This window comes from Saccoglossus kowalevskii, chromosome 15, assembly GCF_978046115.1.
Source record: "Saccoglossus kowalevskii chromosome 15, keSacKowa6.1, whole genome shotgun sequence".
Lineage (NCBI taxonomy): Eukaryota > Metazoa > Hemichordata > Enteropneusta > Harrimaniidae > Saccoglossus > Saccoglossus kowalevskii.
In genome coordinates this window covers 32,626,929-32,650,632 of record NC_140655.1, presented here as the reverse complement: position 1 = coordinate 32,650,632, position 23,704 = coordinate 32,626,929, and the positions used below count along the sequence as shown (strand labels likewise).

At 36.2% G+C, this 23,704-nt stretch overlaps 2 protein-coding genes and 1 non-coding gene across 4 annotated transcripts; all 3 read left to right on the top strand.

Moving 5' to 3' along the window:
* Nucleotides 1-367: 367 nt before the first annotated feature.
* TRNAS-GCU (transfer RNA serine (anticodon GCU)) lies at nt 368-449 on the top strand. The gene has a single exon. It is a non-coding gene; the product is annotated as a tRNA-Ser (tRNA).
* Nucleotides 450-1,692: 1,243 nt separating this feature from the next.
* LOC100376075 (cytochrome P450 2D20-like) lies at nt 1,693-7,021 on the top strand. The gene is made up of 4 exons (XM_085490739.1): nt 1,693-2,109; nt 3,511-4,482; nt 5,200-5,895; nt 6,391-7,021. Exons 1-3 carry the CDS (start codon nt 1,758-1,760, stop codon nt 5,376-5,378), a joined length of 1,503 nt encoding a protein of 500 aa, XP_085346865.1. The 5' UTR covers nt 1,693-1,757; the 3' UTR covers nt 5,379-5,895; nt 6,391-7,021.
* Nucleotides 7,022-9,112: 2,091 nt separating this feature from the next.
* Nucleotides 9,113-23,488, top strand: LOC100375928 (TAR DNA-binding protein 43-like). 2 transcript variants are annotated; one of them, XM_085490737.1, is made up of 5 exons: nt 9,113-9,504; nt 15,961-16,127; nt 16,712-16,852; nt 17,479-17,737; nt 20,492-23,488. In XM_085490737.1, exons 1-5 carry the CDS (start codon nt 9,258-9,260, stop codon nt 20,974-20,976), a joined length of 1,299 nt encoding a protein of 432 aa, XP_085346863.1. In that variant the 5' UTR covers nt 9,113-9,257; the 3' UTR covers nt 20,977-23,488. The 2 variants fall into 2 exon arrangements, with proteins under 2 accessions (XP_085346863.1, XP_085346862.1); XM_085490736.1 differs by having other exon boundaries at nt 17,479-17,806.
* The last annotated feature ends 216 nt before the right edge of the window (nt 23,489-23,704 follow it).

Sequence of the window (23,704 nt, the reverse complement as noted above, 5' to 3'; positions counted from 1 at the left end):
TTGTATGTCACGTGAAAATATTTAAATTCAACCGCTTCTTTTGATGTCTTTTGACATCCCGCTCTCAATTCTCGGCAAACACCAGTGCAACAGTTCGGAGATTCGCCATTTAATGTAATATTGAGACTCCACCATAGAGGGCGTATCATATCGCTATTGCATTGACTCATCGGCGAAATTATAGATATAAACACGCATTACCATATGAATATTGGTTATTTGGACAAGCAAGCAAATATAATTCACCTACTATGAAGCTAATAAAAGATACCCATGATATCAGCATGCACCAATACACACTTACGCGATGGTTGGATATCGTGACCTGAAAACAATGTACTCCTATTGTCTATGTAGTATATCACGTGACGAGGTGGCCGAGTGGTTAAGGCGATGGACTGCTAATCCATTGTGCTCTGCACGCGTGGGTTCGAATCCCATCCTCGTCGCCAAATTTTGCTTAATGAATGTTTATGAGATGTATGGAAAGTGTATCACATTATAAGCATGGTTGCTTGTTTAGGAAACACTTTTAACGACTGTTATCACAGTACATATATGGTTTAACTTAAACTTTAAATTATAGTAACTCGATCGTTACGTTTGGCTTATGGTCAACATATTTTAGGGGGGCAAGGGGGTAGCTGGTACAGATTACGGTAAATAAAAACGGCATTTTACGTTTCTACAGGAAATAAAATAAAAGTTCCCTTTACAGTAACAAATGGGTTTTTTACAGTTTACAGCAAATTCTTAATTACAGTTTACAATTTTATAATATTTTTGATAATTTGTGTTTAAGAATCAAAATTGGAAATTGCGTACGAATTACATTTAATTTAAAAAAAATGTTTATATACGCTTACAAAAAATAATATCTTAGTACAAATAAAAATGAAATAGCTGATAACATTTTACATCTTGGGTCTACATTTACATTTTTTATTTATTTAAATTACATTATTACGAAAATAAAAACAATTGATTACAGCTTACGAAAATACCCCTTGCCGACCCTTTATTTTCAATCGCCAACATTTTAAATTTATGTAATTCTTCATTCTACGGTGTTTCCCTGTGCAAATTTCTTATTCAAAATTCCTGAATATTTTGATAATGTTAGTAATATCTTTATCTGAGTCTGTGTGTAAATTCTCTGATAACCATGTTGAAGTCAAATACTTTTTTTTTAAGTTAGCACGTGTGTTACATTTTCCCTCAATGAAAATGACTTTGACAGAGTAACTCGGCCACACAGAGAAAGCAAATAAATTAAATAAATAAATTAATTAATTATTATTTAATTGAAAAAACGTTCATTGGGTATGTTTCTAAAATCTACTAGTAACAGCGGTTTGCCCATACATAACAAATTCTGAAAGGATAGAATACTACACCTCAAAACATTTTTTTTCTACGCTCTATCCCCCTGTTCATTCAAGTTACTGTTTTATAGATTATTTAAAAATGTGAATGCATGACCTTCGCAACTATTTTCACTACTTTGTCAGAAACATTATTTATCGCTTTCCAGGAACCTCTGTCTCAGACATACAAACATCCAAATTAGGTCGCAATGCAACTCTGGTTGGTTCCCAGTGTGAACTGACGTCAGAGTATGACGTCACACCCTATTAGATTTCCTTTTCTATTCATATGCAAATGAACTCGATGCAGTAGATCGAGTTGAATGAGCAGTATTTATTGAGTAGCCATTCTTTTCCATCTACACACTGGACCAACGTTTTCAAGACACGATGCTCGTCGAGTTGTTTGGGAGTCTGGAAGTTCACACTGTTTTAATATTTTTGTTCATTTTTCTGACGTGGTTGTATATTCAGCGGCGACAAAACGATGCTAGTGCAAGGTATCCACCAGGGCCTTGGGGCTTGCCCGTCTTGGGACACTTAATCCAAATGGGCGAGAGACCACATCTTAAGTTTATGCACTGGGCAAAACAATACGGCGATGTATTCAGCATACGAATGGGGAGTCACTTGGTCGTTGTGCTGAATGGACACGATGTTGTCAAAGAGGCTTTGATGAAGAAAGCGACACAGTTTTCTGGTCGCCCAGACTGGCTGAATCGCCGATCGCTAGGAGACAGAGGTAAGTAATGTAATTTAATGACGTCATGTCGCTCGCATATATCACAGTACGTTCTTGTTTTAGAAACAACCAAACTGGTCTGCAACCTACTGCAGCAAGTCCAGACATTCATCAGTGTGACCAGTATCCAGCGGATATGAACGGGACTGACATGTAAGAATTTGTCGGTGTTGGTGGCCCTGAGATCTTGTTAACTCCATTGTCGGTGCGTGGGTTCATGGATAAATACAAAGTTCGTTCTATATAATATATATACAATATTCAGATTCATTATTCCAATGATATATATTTCATAGCATTTGGTCACTAAGTTTATAATATTTCGATATACCGAGAAAGTAAACATTTAGTTTCCGATTCAACGTCAATTCCCCGTCACGAAATGACCTTGTCAACTCCCTAATGCCACACCCACTTTCGATTCAATTCTTGAAGTCGCCGGTATGCCAACATTTACTGAAGTCACATTTTAAATTGACTGTTCGTACGGCAGCAACGCTGGTGAGAATGAATATATAATGTGGTTAACCGCTTCGACTTGAAACTGAAAAATAACAATTTGTTTATAGCCAATTGACAAGTAACCATAGAGATTAAATGGAGTATTAAATCTACTTTAAGTTACTAATTCGCTAATATTTCACATACGTCGCAGTATCCGTCGTTAAAATTTTAACAACGTGTCATAATTGGCGTGGGCCGACAGTTTGTGACTCCGGGTGTAAAGCTCTAATTACACACTACTCTGATCCTTTTCGATCCAATAAGCTCATTAAACGCGTCGTAAATGAAAAATCAAATTTCAACTGATGACGACTAATCATACATTGCTGATAAATGTCTTAAATTCGAACCATTTGTTTACATTCCGCTCTTCATCAACCAACTTTGAAGACACTTTATCACATTTTTGTGTCATACCATTTCACTGCGAGGTTCCGGTCTTTTCATCGTATTCAATAACGTGTCCTGACCTTGTTGGCCACACATGAATCAAATGATGTTGTAAGGCTTCTCAATACAAATAAAACAATGGGAAAGTGGTGCATTATGGGACCTTGGAGAGCTTGTTTTACTTTTGTGCCAAGTAACACATGTCTGGATGTTCCCTCCAGCGCGTTTTGAGCATGCGCAAGACACATACTTATTACAATGTTTTAAAAAGAGTTGACTCCGAGAAATATGTTGTTTATAAAAATAAACGAAATTGCATTATGTTCACTGTTTGATGCGATACACTAATATACGATCCAAACTCAGAATTACATATACGATGCATCGTACGCTGTCAATGACGAGAAAACAGTGCCATTCACAAGTATAACATATATCAAATATAGATTTAACAAGGATACGATACGTCTCCGATGTATTCACACAGTTCTGTTGCTTATTTTTCAGGAATAGTAAATACAGCGGGTAGAGTGTGGAAAGAGCAGCGTAAGTTTGCAGTCAGGACACTCCATGGGTTCGGAATGGGCAAGGAAGCTCTGGAGGAAGTCATGCTAAAAGAAGTGGAATACGTTGTAGAAGCATTCAATGAAACTGAAGGCGAGAGTTTTGACCCGAGTCAGGCTTTACAGAAAGCAATATCAAACGTTATCTCAACAGTTGTATTTGGAGAACGCTTCGATTTCGACGATAAATTCTTTTGTAAGCTTTTGAAGGATATGGATGAGATGTTTGAGAACACCCTTGGGGCTTTGGCGATTGATCTTTTCCCCAGGTTGGTATATATTGCAGACTATCTGGATCCCGCCACTCCAAAGTTCCGTGCGGTCGTGAAAGCACTTGAAGGGAAGATCAATGACCGTAAACAATCACGCAAATCAGTCACGCTCGATGATGAAGAACAACCTACAAATCTCATTGACGCATACTTGCGAAATGTGGACAAACATGCTGGGGAAGAATCTTCTACGTTTAAGGATGATTATCACCTCTCTGAAATTGTTATGGAGTTATTTTTTGGTGGAACAGACACAACTTTGACGTCACTGCAATGGGCGTTCATGTTCATGCTGGAAAATCCCGATGTTCAGAAAAAGGTACAAGAAGAAATTGACAACGTTGTTGGGAAAGAGCGCCAACCACGTTGGGAGGATAAACCACACATGCCTTTCACTGACGCTACTATTTTGGAATTCCAAAGAATCAATCCAGTTTTGCCATTGGCAGTTCCACATGCAACTACAAATGACATCGAATTTCGTGGATACCACATTCCAAAAGGAACCATGGTGTTTGTAAATTTGTTTTCTGTCTCCAGGGACGAGAGATGTTGGGAGAACCCTGATAAGTTTGATCCAAATCATTTCCTGAACGAGGAAGGCGAGGTTGTCAAGGGAGATACGTCACTTCCCTTTTCAGCAGGTGAGTATTTGCATAATGTAATATTACATTCTAATATAACCATGTAACAATAGCTAGTCTCACGTATTTTTAACCAGTGAATCAACTACAATCATGTCCAGCATGTGATTTAAGTGAATGTGATAATCAACAGGTGACGAAAATACATTATTAGGGGGAAAAGATAAATGAATAAAATATAAACTTTTTTTATGTTAGTATATGGTCGTAATCTTTTTTCTTGTTCGAGTTATATTTGTATGATATCAGGCAAATAGATCTTTATCGTTAGTTTGGTTAAAGACAATAAAAGGGATACAATATATATTTCTATATATTTTTTGTTTTACTGGTTTCTGCATTCATGCACTACTTTCCATATAGTCCATAGGTTCCATGGTTTTAATTACGCGATGAGGTAGATTGTCCGGTGACAAAAATAATCTCATGTTACACTAAATTGTCCGTCTAGTCTGAATGATTGGTTCTTCGTTTATTGATTTGTTTGAGAGCAAGTTTCCCGAAGTTGGGCAAGTTATTATTTCTATTTCAAATCGACATGTGACCGTTCCACCAGTTCCGCGAAACGTTTTTTTTCTTCATTATTTTATAGTTCGGTTACAATCAGCCGACTAGAGTCAGTCTCGTATCCTACCCTGAACTTCCAATTCAACAATATCTATTATTATCGCATTGTTGTTTGTTACAAACTGACATCACGTTTTTTTTTACAAACAGGAAGCCGTGAATGTGTGGGAGCACAGCTTGCAAAACCAGAACTTTTCATCTTCTTCACGAGATTGTTGCAAAAGTTTACCTTTGTTTACGCCGACGAATCATCGAAACCACGCTTTGAAGGAGTACTGTCAACGGTCTATCGCCCAAAACCTTACAAACTACGGGCCATAAGAAGATAATAAAACTGAAAAGATGCAGTACACCAGGCTGAATTGCCAAAAATATATTGCAATTGTCCTCAATTATTATTCGAAATCCATTATTATTATATATAATCCATTTTGTTTCATAGAAATCATTTATTTGTATTTTCAATTTTTTTGTAGTAGCATTCGTTTGTTTCGTTCTTTAACAATCTGATTAAAATCTGATGTAGTGTACGGGCTTTAATTATTTTGGCTATAAACTTATTTTAATTTTATTTTTTATTACTTTTGTTATTAATGCCCTTTTATTTTATTTTATTTTATTTTATTATTTTACTTTGATTTTGTGATTTTTTTAATTCCGCCCTACCTACATCTGAGCCGATGCCTATGTAACGAGATTTCAACGAGACCCACTATCGACGATTTTAGTCAACGAATCACAGACCTCCTTCTATAGCGCACATGATGACGTCACCGGGCGGAGTCGGGTGGCAAACACTCAAATAAAATGGCGGATTATACCGACCGAGAATAACACGGCTTTACGGTAAGTTTATCATTGTCAAATGCAACGAAAGTCATTTTTATGTTAATATTGTGGCTCGAATGGTTCGACTTTAGATCGTTATTTTGCATAGTTATTCTGGGAGTGACGATTTTGTTTCCACCGTTTCGACCGAACACCAGTGTCTTTTTCCAGTCGCCTGCCCTGGAGACGGGTGATGTTTTGTTGAAGATCGGGCCAACATCGTCTACGGTATTGAAGCCGTAGCTGTAAATATTCATCAAATTGTATCAACATTTTGTACATTATACAATAACTCTTTATTAAAGTAATTGAGCTGATTTGGACTGGAATAAAATATTTTTTATTTGGAACACATCGCAATTGATCAGGAAATATTTGTTTGCTCCAATTTTCTGCTTCGATGCCGTGGGCCGGTGACTGTTATACAATTTAAAATCAGTTTGCATTGTTTACTATAGCTGTTTACAGTGTTCTAATCATTACGATTTACTTATTTTTTTGCTTCCATTCTAGATAATTATGCTCAGTGGTGTAAAATTGAAGCGATGACTGAATGAACGAACCTTCGCTGGCGAAGATGTATCTGGAAGTGTACACATTTGTTGGAAGTGAAAAAAATGTTCAATGTAATGACAAAAATTGTAAAATGCTGAGGAATTTCTTTTGCAAATAAAAATATACTAGCAATTTTCTATTAATGGTTTATTCAAGTGGGCAAAATATAATGTACAGAAAGATTGCCCGTAGAGTATCGCTACACTGAAAAGTAAGCAACCGACAGCCTGTATAAAAGGGGGGCTGTGATTGGCTGTTACTTACGCGAGATTTGAACGGGACTTACATAGGCGTCGGATCAGATGTAGGTAGGGCAGAATTAAAAAAAAATCACAAAATCAAAATCAAAGTAAAATAATAAAATAAAAGGGCATTAATAACAAAAGTAATAAAAAATAAAATTAAAATAAGTTTATAGCCAAAATAATTAAAGCCCGTACACTACATCAGATTTTAATCAGATTGGTTCTTTAAGCACATATTTTAATAATGTAAATAGTTTCAATTCATCTCGAATTAACTGTCATCTTCATAATGGCATATTGATTGTCAAACGAACAAGAAACAAAGATAATTTCCATATTCTTAATATTTGTGTGTGTGTACTAAAATCCTGAGTGTAGTGAATGTAAATGATGTGTATGAGTCATGTCATACTGAAGTTAATGGTTACGCCCTCTTCGATGACCAGGCATGATACTCCACAACATACACAATAAAGCTATAGTTCTCACCACTGTAATCTTTTAGATTACTGAAAATGTATAAATAAATGTATATATACCTAATTTAAAATTAATTAAATTTAGATATTGCCAAATCTGTTTATTTTGGGACTTAATAAAACATAATTAATAACTTGGGTGTTACGTTGACTGATACAAGTCTAATTGTTATAGATAACCAACAACACCTGGGGGCGCCTTGCTCAGATTCTCCCACGGCAATGCCCGTCTGTTTTAGACTAGACGAGGACAGTGCAATCTAACTATCACCGTGATATCACCTGTTGAACAATGATAGTGCTCTACGTTGCCAGAGCGCCACTCGAAACGAAAATGATGTCTCGGGAAGGTTTTGTTACCAGCTTTGGGTACACTCAAATGACACCAAACCATATATCAGGCCACCGTCAAAGTCCCAGTCGTTCTCGTTTATTTTGAAAAGGTTACCAAGCGTTACCTAACATTCAAATGTTTGATGTTTTATTACTTTGGTATTGATTTGAGTTCTCCATTAATGGTCGCTCAATACATCTAATATACCCCCAGTACGCCAATTACAATTATATTTACATATCGGTGGGACGGCAAAATTAATTACGAATACCACGTAACCCTTGACCGCTTCCATATAAAAGGACGGGAGTGATTTCAGTCCAGGTCGTCATCATCGTCGTCGTCGGTCGGCCATCTTATTTAGTCGTTGTTGCCCAATCACATATATCTCCTGGCATAGCCGTGAGACTGTCACGTAGCAACCAACTTATGTCAACATATTGTACTGTATCTACCTGATAGAATCCTTCACAATAAATGGCGTGTGTTACGACTACTATACAACTATATTGTGTGTCCCGAATGTTTCATTCCCCGAAAACACAAACAAGAAAAATCTAACAACTTTCTGACAGTTCTCCGCTAATGACAAAGAGTGACGTCACAATTGTGGTTTAATTATCACTACTACCAAGGCATATACCCCCTAGATGTATTTATACACAAAAAATATTACAGTCGGGCCATGAAACGTTATTAAACAATATCATTCAGTTAACACCCGTGATAAATTAACCTCGGCGCAAATGAAACAAATTGATTTGGACATCGACGATTTAATCCTAACAAGATGGAAATGTAAAGTTCATAATGATAACCGCACCAAAGCAAATGAGAAAAACAAACATAGAAATCTGAAATCAAATCTGATTTAAACTTTGAGCCACATTTAGTCAAGCTAAAAAAATTGAACTGCGTTGTGTGTTTACCGTAGTCTCAAAATTGAAATGGGTCGTCATAAAAATGTGACATGTGAAACAAAGGTCTAATTGGGGATGAAATGCATTTTCTGCTGGAATGCAGCAATTATAATGAGTTGCGTGCCAAACTGTTCAATAAAGCTAAGGATATGATCCCAGCATTTGAAAATAAACCTGCAGAGAAAAAAATCATGTTATTGTTACATAATGAAAACATTATTTTACCTGTAGCACAAATTATAAGTAAAAGCTTCGAAGTCAGGAAGCAGAAACTGTAATGTTGAACATTACACTCCAATGTCATCTTGTTGTAACCGTCTTGGCAACAGAAGAGACGGTTCACGCATCAATGAATCACGTCTGTAGGGCAGTTGTAGGGGACACACATTCAAACTTATGTTTACCAAGTTATTATTACAGATCATTCCCGGAGATGATTCCATCCTGCGTAGAACAGTCCGTCTTACAAAAATAATGTTGTTTCTACTCCCTGTAATATTGCCGTGTATGGGAATCTATTGGACTTGGATTCGTTTGTTTTTTTAATACAGAACTCCTGTTTCACTGTGTTATGTGACTATTATTTTAACCATTATTTGTCTGGGATAGAGGGACTGTGTTTTAACTCAGACCACTGGTCTGAGGTTTTAACCATCTGCCTTGGTATCATACGCGCAATGTACGCTGGGAAACCAAGTCCGCCCTCAACTGGCTATGTGCACATATTTCATTGTGTCCGCCATTTTGATAACGTTTTGGTCAGTGTATGTTCTTGTGTTAAATTTAAACTCATTTCCTATTTCTTAGCGAACTCAGTGTCCCAATAGACATAATTCAGCAAACTGCAATGACAACGATGGCGGCGTATATACGAGTTGCGGAAGACGAAGGCGATGAACCGATTGAGATGCCCCTTGAGGAAGACGGCAGCATTTTGTTGTCCACCATTTTAGCACAATATCCAGGTTGCTGTGGGCTTCGCTACAGAAATCCCGATACAGGAGGTATCAGAGGTTTGCGAGTTGTCGATGGTGCAATCCATCCAGCTGACGGAATGTGGAGTGATGTGTGTTACTTGGGTGTTTTCCCTAAAGGTGTGTATAATCTATATTTTAAACTGCATATCCAATCATTGCCTTTGATAAAATACTACAGCGTCACACGAGGCAAATCACGTGACCACGCTCTAAACGGCGACGCTTCATTCTTTTGTTTTACATGAAAAATTCATGATTTAACTTTGTCATCTAACAAAATTTACTATTTTTGAGTGTTTAATTTGGGGCAATGTCCACAGCTTGAACTTAAGACTTGAGTCAGCATCCATTTTAAAGATAAAATTTGAACAAAATATCGGAATAGCAGATAGAGAAAATCTGTATTTTTTTTAATAAAAGTACATTGAAGGCTTTTGATTATCGATGAATTAATTAACAATGTGTGAAAGAGAATACATGATTGTTAAAACTTGTTTGGTTAAAATGGTGACCAGGGACTCCTTGGGGTTGTATGGTTGTCACAATTTACATGTGTTTTAATGCATCTGAAGTCTGCATCTAGTTAGAAGTTCTCACTTCATAAATTTTAGGCTAATTTTAATAATATTTTAAGATGATCACAATAATAAATAAAACATTAAACAATCTAACACTGTAATTGTACATCACAGAGATGATTTATTGTCATGTGTGTCAAGCAACTAATGTAGACAAAATAAGGCAACCTTAAAAAAAAATGAACTAGTAGCAGGGTTCTCCCCAGGGCTTTTTAGCGCCGAGTGTTCCCACCTCGGCGCTTGATTTCATATTTGACATGCCAATATCAGATGTGAAAAATCTTTGTTCGCCACGTCGGTCGGCCCCGACCGTCACTCAAAATTAGTGACCACCACGGAAATGCTTCCGACGAGGACTATCGTCTGATTGTTAGTATAATTACGTACCGACCGACACGCATCCTGTCAGTCGTGGATTATAATTTATAAACAGTAGACCTAGTCGCACGATACGTAGCGGCTAGTCAAATTTGTGGAATTAGCACCTCTTTGTTTGTAAGTAAATACTTTCTGCGATAGACACAGTCTTTAGATTGAAAGCTAAAATTATTTCAAAATCAATTCCACCTCGATATAACATGGTCAAATCGGAGTTCACGATCAGTTCACGCTACTCAAGAAAAAAACAACGTGTTTATTGCGTGATTTGGTAAAATACATTTGAACTGTTATCATTGCGAATCATGTAAAAACTCTTCTTTCAAGACCTAATTTACCTTTTAAAAATTGCAACTCGCCTATTTCGAAAGCTATCATGCAGTTGTCAATTGAAATCGATGCCAACACATCGTGCTCGGCATCGCTTTACTTCCGCAATGTAATCTTTATGATCACTACCATTCGGAAAACTTCGGGTTCTACCGGCATTACCATGCGGCATTTTGATTGGTTAATGGCATTCTTGACCCATCGGGTCAAAGGACACATGCTAATGTTTCACAAACATCATGGCGGGTCTGGTTTTTTTTACCGAAGCGATCAAGTGATCAAAAATAATCGCTCTCGATAAAAATAAGTCGGATTTTACTTACATTTCATATCAAAAAAAAAAAAAGTAAAATTTGTTGAGGAATTATTGCTATAACTGGTGTATAACATGGCCAAGTAAGTTATGTCACGTCGTAACTTTGATGATCGTTTTGAAGCTTTATTTGTTCGCTCATTACTGTAATTGTAAACGTTTTAGAAGTTGATGGTACGAATAATAAATTACAACAATACGTCAATTAATTACGTGATCGATTTTTTGAAGGAGAATGTTTTTGGAGTGAATAAAATTATGAGATTCGTGAACATAAATCTGGCTTAACGTTTTGAATGCGTTTCCTTCAACGTTTTACAAAACAATTAAATTGCAACAATAATTTATTTGTGTTTTTAGTCTGCAGCATTTGTATTTCGAGAATGTTTCAAACTCTTCTAAATTGTGAAACATAATGTGTTGATTCCATTAAAAAAAATATTTGCCCTGTGACTGAGCTCACTAATATTCATAATTGTAAATAAGTTCTGTTAATCAATGAAGGAAAGATATGTAAATGATATGCAAATTATTATGCAAATTAGCCCCGGCGCTATGCATTTTTTCTGGGGAGAACCCTGTAGTAGTAAGTAATTTAATATTGAAATATAACACACATCACGTTATAATCAGAAGTATGTACTTGTACTACCAGTGTTCTCCACAAAGTTACTTAGGTTAGCGGGCTGCTACTCTGAGATTTACATTGCTGCTCATATAGTTTGCCAGCAACTCTGATGGGTTGACTGCCATGCTGAAGAAATCCCACCTCAAGTAATCTTATCTTTTAAGTTTTATTGTCAACCTGTTATACTATACACATTTACTATTTCCGGTGTTCGTTAAGTATTACGTTAAACAAAACAAAAAAATAGAATTGGCACTTGCTAGCTGACTGAAAAGGATTGTGAAGCTTGCTTTCTGTTGTGTTCAAGCGCACTAGACTGCTTGAAGGTAATGATGAAATTAATTCACTATCAATTAATCTATCATCACTTTTAAATTAGCTTTGAAGTAATATTGGTTCTGGAGAAATGACTACATCCATGACCAAACTCAATCATTGACCATGGAAGACTAGATACAATGAAGTTTATTGGTAAATCAAACCTCTGTCACCAGAGAAACATTTTCATAATCGGCTATTTATTTCTTTACTGATTAGGTCAGGTGTACAGTTTAATTGTTTAGCTAGCACAATTAACCTTCATTTTGAGCAGGAAAATAAATAAGACTAACTGAAATGGATAGGTCCATTGGCCATGTTTTACTGTTGACAGGAAAATTACCAGCGCAATCTCACGACAGGGATATTTTAAACAAGGGAACAGGGCGCAGCACCCTCATGCCATGGCCATGCGCCCCCTTACCCTGGGGAGCAGATCCTCTGGCAACCATAAAATTCTGATTGATCAGGGATCACATGTGGATAGTAATTTTGGCCCCAAGGAAGCCATAGAATTGTCCATTTTAACTCCACACCCTGGTAGGGAGAGCCCTATCTCCCCACTTGGTGGCACAGCTGAATTGCAGTGCTTCCTCTTGCAGTTTTTTTCTAGAAAAAAGCTGCACTAATTTCACCAAATTGTTTGTGAAATAATTTGTCAGTGAAATAATGATCAATTTTTAAACTTGATGCCCCAACACTACTGTCACTTGCTGTGAAAGCATTAATCTTTTGAATTTGATTTGAGTATTTTAAGCATGTTCACTGGGTTTGCTAGAGAAACAGTTAATTCTATTGTAATTTAGCTCATTTCACTTGTCAGCAAATATGGCTAAATTAAAATTCACTTGCAATGTGGCATTTGCTAAAGTGTAATTCAATGGCCAACCTAATACTATAGGCCTCTAGATTCGACCATGTGATCATTTTGGATGCCATGGTGATTAGATTTAATCAATAGTGATATCTGGGGATTAAAAAAAATCCTGTCTGGCAGCAAATTCTCTTCAACGTAAACAAATTATACAGCTTGTCAACTCTTGGTGATGCACTTTTACCCACAATACAACATTTTGCACACATGAGTTGACTACAACAAATAGCTGCATGTTTTGTAAGTCTTGTGATAAACCACAGCAGTGAAATATCGTCAACAGGTAGTGGTAGAGTGGTCATCACATCCAAATTTAACATAATTGCAGCTTCTGTATAGTTTATTATTTATTTGTAAAGCATAATCAATTTTGGCGTAAAATTTGTCAGTTGGCCACAAACAATTTGAACTTTATGGTATAAACAATTTGGACTTTGCTTATCTTTTGCCACCAATGACTTTGGTTACAAAATGGTCACTTTTACCATCAATGAAAGACCGTGATTTAAAGCATGTAATCGTTTTAATACACGTCATCACCCATTGAAATGTGAATTAAATCATACAAACGTATTGGTTGATATAAAGCGTGTACCGGAACTTACGGCAGCATATCTCACTTTCTAACTGTCAAATACTTTTTCTCTCGGAATTAATTTTCACTGATTCAGTGAAAATAAAATCCAGCAAATATACCTTTTTTTCTATGTTTTACATTTAACTCGTCAAAAATCAGTAAGAATAAATTCCATGCAAATCTCCAAAAAAGTCTTTTCAGTGAATATGAATTCCAGCTGAAATAAAGCATTTTACAGTACATTAATATGCAGGGATCTCGCTAGCCCAACGCCATTAACCAGCCCATGAAATCGACCAATTTCAGACCATCGCCCTCAAAATAATTGATGAAATAGTTTCGGGACCCATCGACAGTAGAAAGGTAGAAACTTAAGGCGAAAATAATGGGGAAAAAACGGCTGTTACGACTCAACCTGATTTCAGTTCAGACTATTTTAAAATAGTCAGTTTTGGTCAAAAATTCTATTTTTGACTTCTTCTTCAAAATCGGGAGCCTGAATGCTTTTTGATACTTGGTGTGTATGTACCTTGTATTGACATCTAAATTTGTTCATCCCATATCTTTAATTCTCTAATTTTGGCAAATATTTTTGTCATTTTTGGTTAAAAATGGAATTTCAACTAACCACTATTTCCAATGCTTTGGTGTTAGGCATACACGTGTTTATTATTCCATTGACAACTTTGTGTGGTTTTTTGGCGATATTTCATTTAAAAGTACAAATTTTAACGAAAAGTTGTGGCATATACAGCACTAATCTTTTGTACAATAGTCGTTGAGCAACAGGCAATTGGCCTATTTTTTCTTGAGTAGCGTAAACTGATCGTGAACTCCGCTTTGCCTATGCACAGTTCCTGACTGTGACCCATGTTACCGTATTTGTCTTCAATTAGGCGCCACTTTGTTACACTTTCATGTCATGGTGGCGCTTATTTGTGGTTAAATTTGAGCAACCTTGTTTCAAATGGCGCTTATTTCAAGCACTTCAAGTTCTAGTACCGGTAACTGTGTTACAAGCCATTGTTTTTGCTCCATTCTGGTGATAGATTATTGACAATATTTTACATTACAGTCTGACGCTTAGTCACTGTAGCCTTTATTTTAAATACTGAGTAAATGACCCGTTTTCAGACAGTTTAGAAAGTTATACAAAAAATATCATTCTTTAGAAAACATTCACAGTTTGCCGTACAATCAACAGAAAAATAAAACAAACACAAATTCAACGCTTAGTAGTCAATGATCACGGTAGCAAAATCCGGTCATGTTGCATTCCACGGTTACGATTACATGTATTACTCAGTAGTAGTTATAATAACGTACAAAGAATAAAATGCAAGTAAAATTCAACTTAATTTCATCGTAAGCGAATGATTCTGGTCGCATGTAAACGCTCGGCGTGATTCGATGTCTGCCATGCTTCCTGTCTAGGACTTGACCTGGAACGCGTTTTTTGACCTGATAGGTCAAGTCGTTAATTAACCAATCAAAATGCTGGATGATGCCAACGTGATCAAATTACCATAGCTCATTTAAATAATGTATGAACGCAATGCGGAAGTGATTTGCCGATGTTTGCGATATTTTGGCTTTGATTTTGGTGGGAAAAACGGCATGATTTTTTTTTCAAATCAAGAAATTAGTTATTTTTGGAAAGTAAACTGAGCATTTAAAGAATAATTTAACACTGTTTACTGTGACAACAGCGCATTTGAAACAGAACATTTTCGCGTTGTTTTAATTTCGTTTTTATGGACTTACTGCGAAATTAAAAACCACGCTGATATTTTCTACAGTAGACTAAAAAGACATGTTTCAAGAGATTATAGACCGATTTCTTAAAAATTGTTAGAAACAAAACCAATTTTTTTTTACATAAAAGCCATTCGTACAGTAACAGCGAGGGACTTCCGCGATCGCGTCCATCGCTACAAACCGGTAACCGGTAGTCGATCCGCCGGCGCCCAATTCACGATCATTACGTGCCAAAATTTCAACTTTGTCTGGCGCTTAATTGAGGTGTAAAATACAAAGTTTTTGTGGCACTGGCGCCTAATTGAAGGTGGCGCTTAACTGAAGACAAATACGGTATATCGAGGTGGAATTGATTTCGAAAGAAATTTTAGATTTCAATCGAAAGACTGTGCCGATCGTCAAAGTATTTACTTACGAACAAAGAGATGCTAATTTTACAAAAGTGACTGGTATTGTTTATAAGCCGCTACCACATCGTGCGACTATGTCTGTTGTTTGCAAATTATAATCCATGACTGGCAGGATGCATGTCGATCGGAAGCGTTTCCGTGGTGGTCGCTAATTTTGAGTGCTGGTCAGGCCGACTAGCGTGGCAAGATCTCTGATAGCTACGTATTTCTTACTTTATTTTCGCAATACAGTTCACAGGATGAACAATGAAAAAAGCACTGTGGCGGTCTTACTAATCACCGTGGCGGCTCAAGACCACAATGGCGGGCAGTGAAAGCAGCGTGGTGGGCACAAATTGAATGCTGGGGAGAACACTGAATATACATACACATGTACATGTATCATTAATTTATCTTCTTTATTTTTTAGACAACAAAAGAAAACCTGAAGAAACACTAGAGACACCAGTTGGAAAGACACGCCGAGTTGAAAAACAGAAATGCACAGATTTGATCGTTTTAGGATTACCATGGAAAACTACAGAAGAAGAACTTAAAGAATACTTCAGTGATTTTGGAGAATTGCTAATGTCACAAGTATGTAATACCTTGGCTTTTTTCTACAACTTTCAACATACAAGTGTGGTTCCACATACAAGTGTTGTGTGGTTCAGTATGCCTTAGCACCCAAAGTACTCATCTCACAAAATCATATTTTTAGTGAGGGTAGGCACTTAGTCGAACACTCCACTCAAAGAAAATGGCAAAAAGACAATTTGTGTTCACCATGAATTAAAATTGCGAAAAGAGTTGCATTGTCATTGATTTCCACGAAATGTTGATGAAAATAAATACACTCATTTTATTGCAATATTATTTACATATCATCCGGTGTAAAATTATTAGGGTCTGTAGAAAAATAGAAATGCCCCAAAAGTGAGGGTAGGCATTGAGTTGAACGAATACGGTAATGGGCCGGCCCATCGTTCACCACAGTTGATACTTCTGTGTGCTGACATCTTGAACTGTATTACTGAAATTTGGTCGCCATCTTTCCTTGTATTTCTATACAGTATACATTGTTCCCTCTAAACAAGTTTGACAAAATGTCACAAAAATGGCTTTTGAATGTACTGGTTTATATATTTCTTTACACTTCATTTTTTTGTTTTCCTCCCTAGGTTAAAAAGGACCCCAAGACAGGAAACTCAAAAGGATTTGGTTTTGTGCGTTTTAAAGATTATGAAACGCAACTGAAAGTGATGTCACAGAGGCATAACATAGATGGTCGATGGTGTGATGTGAAAATACCATTTTCAAAGGTCAGTGTTGTATTGTTGAGACCATCATTCTATTGTCCTTGTAGGTTTTAACAAACAATAACAGAGTAGAAAGATTAATATATTAGAATACTTTATTTTCGCTATTTTCGCTGAAGGGATGATTCAGTGAAAATGAAATCTAGCGAATATACTTTTTTTCCTATATTTTACATTCAACTCATCAAAAGTCAGTGAAAATAAATTCCATACAAAACACCCAAAAAGTCTTTTCAACGAAAATTAATTCCAGAGAAAATAAAGTATTCCACAGTAAATCTTGATGAAACAAACACCACTTTTCAAATTCAACTTAAAATCAACATAGTTTTTCTGGAAATAAAAACGTGTACAACAATATGTATTGCTGACATTGAACTTAATTACTGCAAACCATTTTTAACACCAAGCATTTGTTAGAGAAACTAAATTTGCAAAACTTTCTCAAAAAATCTTAGTTGAATATTCACTGCTGTGTTAGTGATCATCGTCAAGGTACAAATTTAATGCAGTTCATGTGGTAGTCATGGTCACGTTGTCAGTATAAGAGTTCTCCTTGTTTACTTGTTTCCTTGTAAGAAAATCTCAACTTCATGACCACAAGAAATGATTTACTTATCTCTTTACAGGGAGATATGAGTTTACCAAATGCTGGTAGGAAAGTGTTTGTTGGCAGAGTCACTGAAGACATCACAAAAGAAGATCTTTACAGTTACTTTACACAGTTTGGTGAAGTTGTTGATGTTTTCATTCCAAAACCATTCCGGTTCTTTGCTTTTGTCACATTCGCTGATGCCGAGGTGGCTCAGAGTTTATGCGGTGAAGATTTGATTGTGAAGGGTAACAGTGTACATGTGAGCAATGCTGAACCAAAGAATTACCAGCAAGGTAAAGGTGGCGGTGGTGGTGGCGGAGGTAATATGGGATATGGCCAAATGAAAGTACAAGACAATCAAGGTACAGAATTATTGTATTCTCCTATACTTCACTCTCAGAATGTGATGCATTGATTTATTTATGTACCTTGTATCTCAACTTGAAGTACCGTTAAAGTCCTATTATAAACCGCGGTTTATATTACAATGTATCAATTTAAAAATTGGGATCAAAAGCTCAAGTTCGGGGTGCGGTTTCTATTACGTACATATTGCAATCACTAAATGGGCGTGGTCATTTTCTGTCCACAACACATGCACAAAACAAACAATACACCGTACAATCTCTTGAATAGGCGTCGGGGAAGAGTGAAAGGCCTTATTTTGGTTCTAAAATAGGCGTTACGAAATGTTGAAAAATTACAGTCAATCAAAAAAAAATTCTACATGATACAAAAAATACTCAGTATTTTTAATGTAATATGCATTTATTTTTTTTAATTTTCTTGGTAACGAAAAGTATATTCTAACAGAAGTTTCAAATAAAAACACGAATGCACTGCTTAGTAGCAAATGATCACATAACGGTAGCTCGATCCGGCCATGCTGCTGGTCACAAGTGAATAACTTACTTGTTTTCGAAGTGTTGATATTGGTGATTATTATTTAGTAGTGCAGGGTTCTGCCCACGCCGGACGGTGTCGTCCGGCACTCGAATAAAAAAGCCGGCACAAAAAGTTGCCGACCGGCACTATTGTTTACTGGAAATGTACCCATTTATGTTGGGTTGGGTGGTACGCGATCACGTTGCAGACGTCCGGTGTTTAGATTTTGGTTAAGACCAAATCAATGAATAGGGTTGCTATACTCTCTATTATGGTGTTTCGACACCTCTTTAGCGATCGGTGATTGTTCTGACGGCAAAAATATCACGCCTTTACCAGGACAAGTGATCAGAGCTCGCCGCTACTTGTGGGCTGTCATTCAAACAATGGAAGTGTGAAACGTTGATTGCCGGTCGTTGAGTTTTTGATCACACCAAGTCGAGACTGACTGATCACGTGAATTTAAAACTTCACTGTGATTGAAGTAAAAATTCGAGCTGGGGCAGAGAAAAAAAATCGACGAATTTCCCTGAAGAAATAAATGAACTTTACTATAAATGAAATAATATTATGGACACATTTATTTCTGTATTTATTTATTTATTTATCTAACTTAATTATTTTACATAACAGTAGGTAAATAGTTTGTGTATTTTGTTTTATTTTATTTATTCATTCCACCCTGTTGTGTAAGAGAAAAACACAGTAATAATAATAAAATATAATTAAATGGACAACACAACACATTTCAGTATTTATTTTGGGTTTGTTATTTTACATCTAACAACAGTATATATACATAATCAATAACAGCATCTGACTACTAATATATATTTGTAACAAAAAAGTATTTCTCTGAAATAAATAAGAAGTAGTTAATAGTAGCATTACAATTGTTGTCTATTTTTTGTTCATGGCGTATTTGTGTGCCATACCATGATTTTGGTGGGGTTCACTGACTTGACACCTCAAAACAAACATCAAGTATGTTAATTAGCTCATGAATATTAATGAGCGCCCGGCACTCTTGTCAACCTGGGCAGAACCCTGGTAGTGAATTACAATAACGCACGAAAAATAAATTCGTTGAATTGTTATAAAATGCAAGTAAAATTCAACTTAGTTTCCCCGTAAGCGAATGATTTCAGTCACATGTAAACAGCCGATACGATATCCGCCATGCTTTTGAATGCTCACGTGACGTATTATTATTGACCGGATAGGTCAAGTCGCTAATTAACCAATCAAAATGCTGGATGGTGCCCACGTGTCTAAATTACATAGCTCATTTAAATATGTTAATGACAGTTCAGCGACCTCATGGTGAACGCAACACGGAAGAGATTTACCGATAATGTAGTGCGATCTTTTGCCTTTGATTTCCATGGGAAAACGGCATGATTTTTTTTTTTAAATCAAGAAATTATTTGTTTTCGAAAGATAAATTATTCTTCAATGCTCAGTTTAACACTTTTACGGTGATAAAAGCTCATTGTCTAAAACTTACGAAACACAGACGTATTCAGAAAGAGTATTGACAGAGGTCGCCGCCAGAACAAAAAGCAATTTCATTGCCTGTCTGACATCTTATCACCGCTGAACAATAAATAGGTGTGAATATTTTTAGGCATGTTGTCGAAACAAAGAATATGATTAGGAACAATGCCGTTTTGGAACAGCTGGTTGAAACAATGAAGTCAGTCACGGTCTTGTTGAATTGGGGGTGCGGTTAGTAATAGGTACTTTTCAAGTTTTCAATTTTTGTTAAGAACTCTTTAACCCCGAAGCCGGAATTGGGGGTGCGGTTACTATTACGTATGCGGTTTATATTAGGACTTTAACGGTATTCTGCATGAAACTAAAATGCCTCAGATTAATTGAAATTGTGAAGGAACACTAGTGTACTAGGTATTTTGAATGCTGCCAATGGCATCTATTTTGAGGTTGATCTGAGGTTTGGTTTCATTTGATGTTAGAAATTAGGATAAATTTTAATTATATTTTTTTACTTGATAAAATAAGCAGGTGCTGTCTTTGTCATTATCTTGGTGGAAACCACAAACATTGGATTAACGTGCTATTAGAAGGGGAAAAAAAACTTTGGTGTTACATGTCAAAGTAGTTTACTTTTGTAATGATTAACTTTTTGTTTTACTTTACAGGTTCAATGATGAATCAAGGTAACCAGGGTGGGTTTGGGAAGGGTATTGGAGGAGGTGGCGGTGGAGGAGGTGGTGGAGGATTTAACCAAGGTATGACAGCTAGCAACCAAGGAATGGGGGGTGGCAACACTGGTGGTATGGGTGGCATGCCAGGAACAATCAATATGGGTGGGTTTCAGATCAATCCTGCTATGGTGGCTGCAGCTCAGGCTGCTCTCAGTCAGTCTGGGTGGGGAATGATGGGCATGCAAGGTATGATGGGAATGCAAGGGCAAGGTACTGGATCTTCAGGACAGTCACAGAACCAAGGTCAAGGCCAGGGAGGTGGTTCAAATACTGGGTTTGGTACGGGGCAGCAATCTCTTGGCTGGGGTAACGCGCAAGGTGGTATGGGTGATGCTGGAATGGGACAAAGTGGCAGTCAGGTAGGTATGGGTGATGGGTTTTATGGGCAAGGTGGTGCCAACAAAAGTGGTACTTGGTAGCTTGTCATAGTAATTCAAATCTGTTATGGTTTTTCTCATCAACTATTGTATATAGTCTTCACTGTCTTTCTATAATTACATTAGTTTGGAATCCGATACAACATTTATGACCTATTTTATCGAACTAATTGAGAAAATAATTATTTTTTCTGCATTTGAAGCCAGGATTAGAATGTACCAGTGTTGGTAAAGTAGATAATCAAAATAACTGGCTTGTCACTGACTTTATTTCGCAATAGTAGATTTTTCTTGCAAAATTAAGACCACCATAATTCCGTAAAGGTTTTATGCACCTACAAAACAGTTCAAAAAATGTCTAATTATAATTTTCAAAGAGCTTGCGCAACTGCCATTTTAATGAGTAATTTGTTTAGTCATACCTTACCATATTTTTGAACTACAACCCCTGTTCACTATTTTTTTATTCGAAGTGAGACTCCTGATTTAAAACTAGAGAACTTGAGATTTTCTTTGTCCTCATCCCATACAGTGTATTTGAGTGTAATTGTTGCATTATGTATGTACTTGCAATGTAGACGATTTCAGTTTATATACACAAATGTTTTGTACACTTGCACATGTATATGTGATGCTTGTAACTGCTTCATGAATGAAGTACATTTGTGATTTGAAGTTTTTTTTGTATTACTGTGTATATATCCCAGTGATAAATGTGTAACTAAATGTGCAGAAGTTTAGAACAGCACTGTCTAGTAAGATAACTATTCTGCGGATCCTAAATTACAAAAATCTCATTAGGAAACTACAAAATTCTTTAGTTTTAAATGGAAATTATTTCTTGCATCTTGGTGTTTTAATTAAAAGTTTCACCCAGAATGATTGACTAACAAAGCTGTGACATCTGCTGTAGTGCCTTGATCCCCAAAACAGATTAATAATGTGAATTTTGTTGAATATTGAAGATCAGCCCATGGTTGCCTGCTTTTATGTAATTGATTTATGAAAATGTTAGTGATGAACTGTACTTATGAGAGACAAAGTGTTTGTGAAGTAAGGAAAATATTACTTGCTTGCATATTTGATGTGTTCTCAAATTATGAAATATGTTAACCCTATTATCATCAGTGTATTAAGCATTGGCAAGTAGCATGATGTGCTCTCACTGTGGCTAAACAGAAGGTTGTTGAAAGGCTGGCAGCTTTGAAAGGAAATGTGAGAGGTTTGAGAATTGCCTTTGTTGATAACAATAGTTTTAAACAGTTATAGAGTATTTTGTGATTTCAGAGTCAATTGTATGATTTGAAGAAACTGTCACTGTTAATATCCTTCGGAAATCATTATCTGTTTTTATTTGGCATCAAATTATAAATGCACTTTTTGTAGAGTTGAATCCAATTTTAAAGCAAATTTACAAACAAGCGTCTACCCATAAGCAATGCGTTTTTAGCATGCGTTATCGTCAATCAGGACTTGAATTCTGCGCATTCGCTGGTGACAACACTTTAAATAAAAGCCAGTACCTTTCAATTAGTATTCAGCCATGTTTTCATTTATTGGATATGAAATACAGTGACAGTTCCTTTAATACAGGCATAGGTGGCAAGATGTGCTACGTCTGATGCTATTTGAGACATCTGTATTTACATCTGATTATGGAGAATACTTTGTTTTGGTGATTGGGTTATAATAAGATTTTGACCAAGTGAAGAATGCCCCTGTACATGAACTTAATGAACTGAGTAATATGTAACTGTGTATTCCTGTGCTTGTGAGCAAGATTGTTGCAACTCAATACTGAAGGAATAAAACTGTTTGCCTTGTGGATGAAAGCTGTTCATGAATGAGCACACTTCAATGAAAGCTATTACCTTGACTGGCGGTCAGAGCGGAGCGATTTAAACAACTAACACCACAAGTATGACTGAAGATGTGATCAAGTATGCCTACAGAGCTGATCTTGGAGAAACGCTTGCATGATTGAGTTTTGAATTCAAATATTCCAGTCTTCAAACTAAATTGAGTTATTGTGTCTTGTGTTTATTTCCAGAATCTGAGAGAATGTATTTCTGTGTTCTTACAATTTATATTGTGGTTTGTTACATTAAGCTAAAGTTCAGGATGGTAAGAGTGTTGGGAAGATTTAAATATATCTGTCACTGTGTGAGTGAAATGTGATTATTAGGCTCACTTTTAATCAATCCTGATTTATATTTTCCTGTTTTGCTTGCATATATTCAACATTTTCAGAAGCAAATTTGGCTTAATGTACGATTGATCTAAAATCTCATGAGAATATATAGAATAGAAACATTTATCACTTAATACAGGAAGTACTCAGCTATAGATGTGAATTTGATGGTATGTTATATCTTAACTCCACTGTTGAGTTGATACATGTAGCACTCGTAAGCTGTTGATAAATTTTGCTGTTCAGAATTTAAGATTGATCGAGAAAACTGAATCTGTATGATTGCTAAAATGTTGATTGGTTATTTTGTATTTGAGGAGGGATGAAAGGTTTGTTTGATTAAAATGTGCGTTTGATTCCAGACACCTGACTCGTTATTTATTCTTCTCTCCCCATAAGACTGCATTTGTAGTACCAGAAATGTACTAATGTGTCACAATCCCTTAGATTTCTTTATATCCAAACGTGTTTAGTACAAAACTAATGTGTGGTGTCTTATTTGCTCCATTGTGTGTACGCTTGTGTATGACAGGTGTGCAGACAGTCATATTTTAATTGTTTAGTATATAGTGCACATGT

What these genes read in the sequence shown, in the direction of transcription:
- LOC100376075 (XM_085490739.1), top strand. Translation starts at nt 1,758, where the DNA reads ATGCTCGTCGAGTTGTTTGGGAGTCTGGAAGTTCACACTGTTTTAATA. An exon ending in CCGATCGCTAGGAGACAGAG is followed by an intron (nt 2,110 to 3,510) that starts GTAAGTAATGTA and finishes CTTATTTTTCAG; the next exon opens with GAATAGTAAATACAGCGGGT. An exon ending in GTCACTTCCCTTTTCAGCAG is followed by an intron (nt 4,483 to 5,199) that starts GTGAGTATTTGC and finishes TTTTACAAACAG; the next exon opens with GAAGCCGTGAATGTGTGGGA.
- LOC100375928 (XM_085490736.1), top strand. Translation starts at nt 9,258, where the DNA reads ATGACAACGATGGCGGCGTATATACGAGTTGCGGAAGACGAAGGCGAT. An exon ending in TGAAAATACCATTTTCAAAG is followed by an intron (nt 16,853 to 17,478) that starts GTCAGTGTTGTA and finishes ATCTCTTTACAG; the next exon opens with GGAGATATGAGTTTACCAAA. An exon ending in GAAAGTACAAGACAATCAAG is followed by an intron (nt 17,807 to 20,491) that starts GTACAGAATTAT and finishes TTTACTTTACAG; the next exon opens with GTTCAATGATGAATCAAGGT.